At 40.6% G+C, this 5794-nt stretch overlaps 1 protein-coding gene and 1 long non-coding RNA gene across 2 annotated transcripts; one reads left to right on the top strand and one right to left on the bottom strand.

Moving 5' to 3' along the window:
* Window positions 1-1521: 1521 nt before the first annotated feature.
* Window positions 1522-5206, bottom strand: LOC105772787 (zinc finger CCCH domain-containing protein 53). Its single transcript, XM_012594239.2, has 9 exons — window positions 4179-5206; window positions 3880-4065; window positions 3609-3788; window positions 3423-3517; window positions 3097-3348; window positions 2864-3017; window positions 2451-2660; window positions 2287-2373; window positions 1522-2173 (listed from the first exon to the last, which is right to left on the bottom strand). Exons 1-8 carry the CDS (start codon window positions 5204-5206, stop codon window positions 2301-2303), a joined length of 2178 nt encoding a protein of 725 aa, XP_012449693.1. The 3' UTR covers window positions 1522-2173; window positions 2287-2300.
* Window positions 3375-5370, top strand: LOC128041928 (uncharacterized). Its single transcript, XR_008197059.1, has 2 exons — window positions 3375-3512; window positions 3598-5370. It is a non-coding gene; the product is annotated as an uncharacterized LOC128041928 (long non-coding RNA).
* Window positions 5371-5794: the final 424 nt, after the last annotated feature.

The raw sequence follows: 5794 nt of genomic DNA, 5'->3' as shown, positions 1-5794 counted from the left end.
TTCCTAGACATAGTTGTATTCTATTATGTTTCTAAGGTAAAGATTTTTTTCCCAATTAAAGTCCACCTTTATATTATATATATCCCCTAGAGTGTAGCTCTTTTTGGACCCTATAAGTATTTAATTAAGTCATGCTTATTGGCCACCTCCATGTTCTGTATGTAGGTGAAAACCTAGTGCTTAAAGATGGCAAGTTTAGGTGATATTATTCATCCTTTAAATAAACAGACGTTGATGAAAATGGAGAATCAAATTTCATTGGTAAATGATGCTATTTGTCCAGCTATCATGAGTAAAGCCGATAAATAAATATAAAATCATTGCTTATGGCACCGAAACTGTCGAAATAGCAAGACTCCCCAGCCGCCACAAAATTGCATGATTTAGACAAGAGTCTGGAAATATGGTAACCTCTGATGATTTGACTATTGTCAAGATACGTAAGCAATTGTAACTCCTAAATAATTTTTTGATCAAGTTGGAGAGAGGGACATTTGAATTTGATCATCTCTTGCGTTTGGTTAATGATTAGAGCATGAACAAGTCGCGGTAAATTTCCCGGAAACCAAACAAGTCCCTTGGAAAAAGTAGATTCCGCTTTTGCGGAAAGGGAGAAAATTGGCATAGAAAAAGTTCTTTTTTTTCCCTCCTGACCTGACCCCTCTACCTGTCATGTTAAAAGAACATGACGGCTTGTACTTATCAGCTTTACCCCCCCCCATCCCTTTACCCTACCACTTGCTTGCCAGCTTGCCTCCTCTGTTGTTTGGCTTTCCTTCGCCATTGATTACATTTACAGACATCAAGGCAACAGTGAAAGTAGACAAAAGAAAAGACCCCTCCAAAAGGAGAAACTAAAGAAATCAAATGTTTTATCTGTGATAATGGCAGCACCCACAGTTTCACACACACAGCCCCAAAGATTCTCCAATGTACAGTGCACTTATATCATACGTGTGGCATCATCCTATGCTTTATAAGCAGTTAAGCTTGAGCTTAATCTCTTTCAGTTTTTCTATTTATATATTGTCTATTGGCATGCGGCAAGAGCCAAAATCTGAGTGATTGGGAGCTGATGGATTTTTTTAAAATAAAAAAAGCAGAAAAGTCGCATCAGTGAGTGAGCCACATGGGTGGGGGTGGGGGTGGGGGTGGGGGTGGTGATGGAGCGGACCCAGTTACAGCCTGGCACTTACGTAAATTATTATTTACTAAATCTAAAACAACAATGAGTGTGCCCCACTTCTGTTGTCAGGCTCAGCCACCCATGTGATTGTTTGTCTTTGTGGACCATCCTGTTTCTCCCCCTCAATGAATGTCATACCAGTGTCTAAAAATCTAAACTCTCAAAGCGTATACGACCCCACCTAATCAATAATATGCCTTGGCCAATTTGCTATAATGCATCATTGCATGTGCAAGTAAGATTCAAACAATCAGACAAATTCTTGTGCACTACTATCAATAAATAATAATAAACTTATAAAAACATACACATAATAGATTAGAATTTAGAGCTCCTTTTTGAAATTCTGATGCTTTTTACTAGTGAATTCTCTATCTCATAACAGTAGATCATGATCAAGGTACAACTTTGAACTGAGATGTAAGATTCCCTCTATAGATGTCTTCCCCCTACAATACCATATATGCATGTTTTTACTATTTCTACCTCTTCGAGTGTTGTTTCCCTTCTTTTGAGTGCAGATGCTCTGTACAGAAGAGGATTTTGATTACACCCTAACAAACATGAACTAAGAAGGCTAGGAAAAAAATTGAACAAACTAAATAAGGGGTTTTTTTTTCCTTGTTTCTTCCAGGGAAACCATCACTGCTGGAAAAAAAGGGAAAGAAATTACAGTTCCAAGGGGAGTTACAACTACACATTGACTGTGTGATCCTTTTTTTTCTTTCTTCTTCTATGCTTTTACCTGTGGTCCAAACTACTGAAACAATAGATAACAATATTACAACAAAATAAAGGAATGGCTGACCCACTTCCTTCACTGCCTTTTATGTACGCATTTTGTATGGTAGTAAGTATAGTATTGACGATGATTACGAGTAACGGTTGAGTGGTGGTTCTGATTGTAGTGCGGTGGTGGTGGTGGCTCTCTATAGATCTCTGATCTCCGATGTGAAATTTTGTGTTTGATTTATACCTTCAGTCTTCCTGTAATGTGAAGGCATGAGAATCTCATTAGAGAAACAAAACACAACTAACCGTGCAAATAAAAGCAAAACAGAAATAATGCATTAAGAAAGAATCCTAAGCTATCCATTTACCTCAGCATAGAAAGCTAAATACCAACAGGGCAAGTCGGGCCGCCTGTGCCAGCATACATACCAATGGTACCATGTCCAGACGAGAACCTGCTTTGAGAAGCAATACTCATGTTACAAATACCGAGATTCCGCTTATAACCATATTATTGAGAAAAACAAAGTACCTGGGCATTTGACAGTTGAAAGAGTTGAAGGATGCAATCTCTAAAGCATTATTTGCAGGAAGTAGAGTTGAAGAGACCCAGTTATTGTTGACAGAAGAAGCCGAGACTGAAACATCCCTATCTGCTTCAGCATTGGAGAATGCAGACAAGAATTCCCCGGATGCTTTGGTAGGAGATGCGAAAGGATTATCAGGAAGGTTGTGCTCCAAACTGCAATTTGATACAATAGATACACACGTCACAACAAATCAACAGACTATTCGATCACCCCCAGGCTTGAAATTAAACCATAAATATCATAGAAATGAACTAAATAGATACCGAATGCAAATTTAAGCAACAATATCCTATTCACCAGCATTGATTTCGTCCTGATTTCAATCTGAAAGGACAAAGTTCCATTACGTATATACCTTTCCGGCAGATTAGCATCTTCACAATTAGGGCTCTCCTTGCTAGTACCATTTTCTTCAACACTGGCCGATTCTTTAGCAACAGCAGTAGTACTCGCTGCTTGCTTCTCGGAAGCAGTGGCAGATACAACCAGCACAGGGTTAGAAGAATTCTCTGTAATAAGAAAATGTCAAACCATTTTTTCCCAGTAAAGAATGCTAATTCATACAAACTTGGGAAAATGTGTAGCTACCTTGTGGAGCTTCTTGACTGTTGTGAAATTGAGGAAGTACAAGTGACTGGCTGAACGGGTTTGGTGAGTGGGTAGGTGATGGAATGGGACTTCCACTAGAAAGAGCCCTGTGATGGTGATGCTTCTTCACATTAAGGAGTTGCAGGCCCATCAACCTTCTATTTTGAAGCTCAAGGGCTTGCTGGAGATCAGCTTGCTCCTCCAACTTTCTCCTCCATAACAAGTCCTGGGTATTGTAAAACATCCTTGACCCTACAGTAGACACATATTGTTAACCTGGCATACATCACAAGCAAAATAAACGGTTCCTTGGCTTCTCTGCTTACCTAGCTGAAGGTCAAATGGATCTCTAGAATCAAGGCCAGTTGGAGTACCACAAGGGGAGAACTCTCCTCTTTCCACTTGCTGTTGCTGCTGTTTCCTGCGAGATAACACAGCAGGTTTAACAGATCTAGACCAAGTAAGCAGGGCATCCAAAATTAAGACTTTAAAGTGAGAGAGAATGCCTGTACTTGTCCGGAACTTTGCCTTTCTCTTTGTAAGGCTTCACCAGAACCCGCGCATCGCAAACAAAATGAGGATTCCCTTTAGCCAGGATGATCTTCACGGTCTCAGGATAAACAAAAGTGACAAATCCAAACATTCTCTTCTGTTGGTATGGTATCCTCACATCTTGAACCGGACCATATGTACTTCAAAGGTGAAACATAATAGTTTTTAGCATCAAAAGGTGAATTTAAAAAAACTGCAACAACATAGAAGTAGAGTGTTAAAACAAAAAACCTGAAGTAATTTGACACATCCTCCTCTCTGAAAGTGCTATCAGCTGGGAAAGTCAAGTAGATCTGTCTTGAAGCTGGGTTAACCATGCCTGCTTCACCGTTCATTGAAAACCCGTTTCTTTCAAGCCTGGAACGGTTAAACTTGTTCATATCGTCACCCATCATTAAAGCAGCAGCGGCTGCAGCCCTACAGTGTCAAACCAAAATGAAATCTTTCATCATTTCTACACACCAAATATCCAAGTGAAAACTAAATCTTTAACCACATAATAGATTGCACAAAGAGAAAGGACCATGTACCTCTGAGTATCATTTTGTTGCTGTTGAAGGAACGAATTCATGCCCTTTGGGGAGTAAGGAAAAGAAGCAGAACCCATGAGCTGTGAAGCAGCAGCCAACCTTTGTTGCTGAGCGGATTTAGATCTAAGTAACTCATGGCACTGGTCCAGCTCGATCTTGTTAGGTGAACCCACCATGGTGGCACCATCTGCTCCTCCAATTACTGAACCAGACTCCCCAAGCCCACAATGGATAAATCTACAATTATTCCCATTTTTACAGTACCCCCTAGCAAAATACAAGCAGGGTCTCCACCCAAACCCTGAAGCCGGGTCCTCAGCTCCCACAATATCGCTCACAGAGCTGCTCCTCCTGTGAAAGGAGGTCCCCCAATAAGAGGGGAACCCCATGGCGTCAGTGCTGCCACAAGCAGCAGCAGTAGCTGAACTCGAGGACAAGTCAGCGGGTTGGGGGTAAAAGAAATCATGGTTCTTGGGGTTAAGCTGTGGTGAGCTTTCGTTGAGGAAAGCTAGTTGATCTTGAAGTTGAAACTCATCAACCATATCAGTAGCTCCTCCGTTTCCATAGAAGGGCAAAGAAGAAGGATTTAAAGACCCACTGCTTGGACTAATCAACTCATCAGGGTTTGGAAGTTCGGACAAAGGACTCCAAGAAGAAGTACCAGAAGAAGTAGAGAGGTTAGTAGGGATGGTGAGAGAAGATGGCAGATTGATTCCACCGTTGGGTAGGAGCCTGGAAGCAGCAGAGCTTTGCCTTGGAATATTAACAGGATTCGGGTTGTTGGCAAGGAAAGGAGAAGGAGATGATGGGGTTGAAGGTGTAGAAGGAGAGTTAGAAGGAAGACCAAGCTCTTTTTTGGCCTTGAGGATGACAGACTGAAGTGAAGCTTCAGGACCAAAGGCTAAACGAATCATCTCCTTCTCCCCATGGTCCTGAATCAGCAGTAGACCCATGATTTTGGAAGCGTTTTCTGGTTCAAGGTTTTGGATTCTTGAGAACACAATTCTGGTTGCTTCATAGCTATCCATAATAGAAAGCGCACACACCAACCCCCCAGCACTGTCCAAACAACGTTCACTTGCTCTATACCTTTTTTGCTCTTTTCTAGTATGATTTTGAGAGAGAGAGAGAGAGAGATAAGTGTTTAGAGAGTAAGGTCTCTTACAAGTAAAACATCTTTTCTCTCTATCAACCACAAGCTCTACCTACCAACTGGTGAGTTGTGACCAGTTAGCAGCATTGCAGTAGTCTCTCTTTCTTCCTTTCTCTTATTTATTCCTGCAAAAAAAAGTTCTTTTTTATTTTAAAGAAAAAAAAGAGTATGAAGGAAACGTATATAGCACAGAGAAAATAATAAATGAGAAAAGAGAGGCGTCAAAAAGGAGTATTTCCGTCCCGTGTGAGAGATTTAAAAGGGAAGGCAAAAAAAGAAAAACATGGACATGGTTGTTGAATTTCTTTATAAAGCAAATACCAGCAAAAGTTGCAGTGCAGTGGCTCTAGGAGAAAAGATTAACATCAACCTTTGTGCTTTTCCTCCTCCCTTTTCCCTTAATTACCTCCTTTCCTTAATTAATACATATAGATTGGATTAGATTTGGAAAAAAAGGGAAAAA

The sequence above is a fragment of the Gossypium raimondii genome, chromosome 6, assembly GCF_025698545.1.
Source record: "Gossypium raimondii isolate GPD5lz chromosome 6, ASM2569854v1, whole genome shotgun sequence".
In the NCBI taxonomy this organism is placed as follows: domain Eukaryota; kingdom Viridiplantae; phylum Streptophyta; class Magnoliopsida; order Malvales; family Malvaceae; genus Gossypium; species Gossypium raimondii.
The sequence above is the reverse complement of the archived record's forward strand: the minus strand, read 5'-3'. Positions and strand labels throughout refer to the sequence as shown.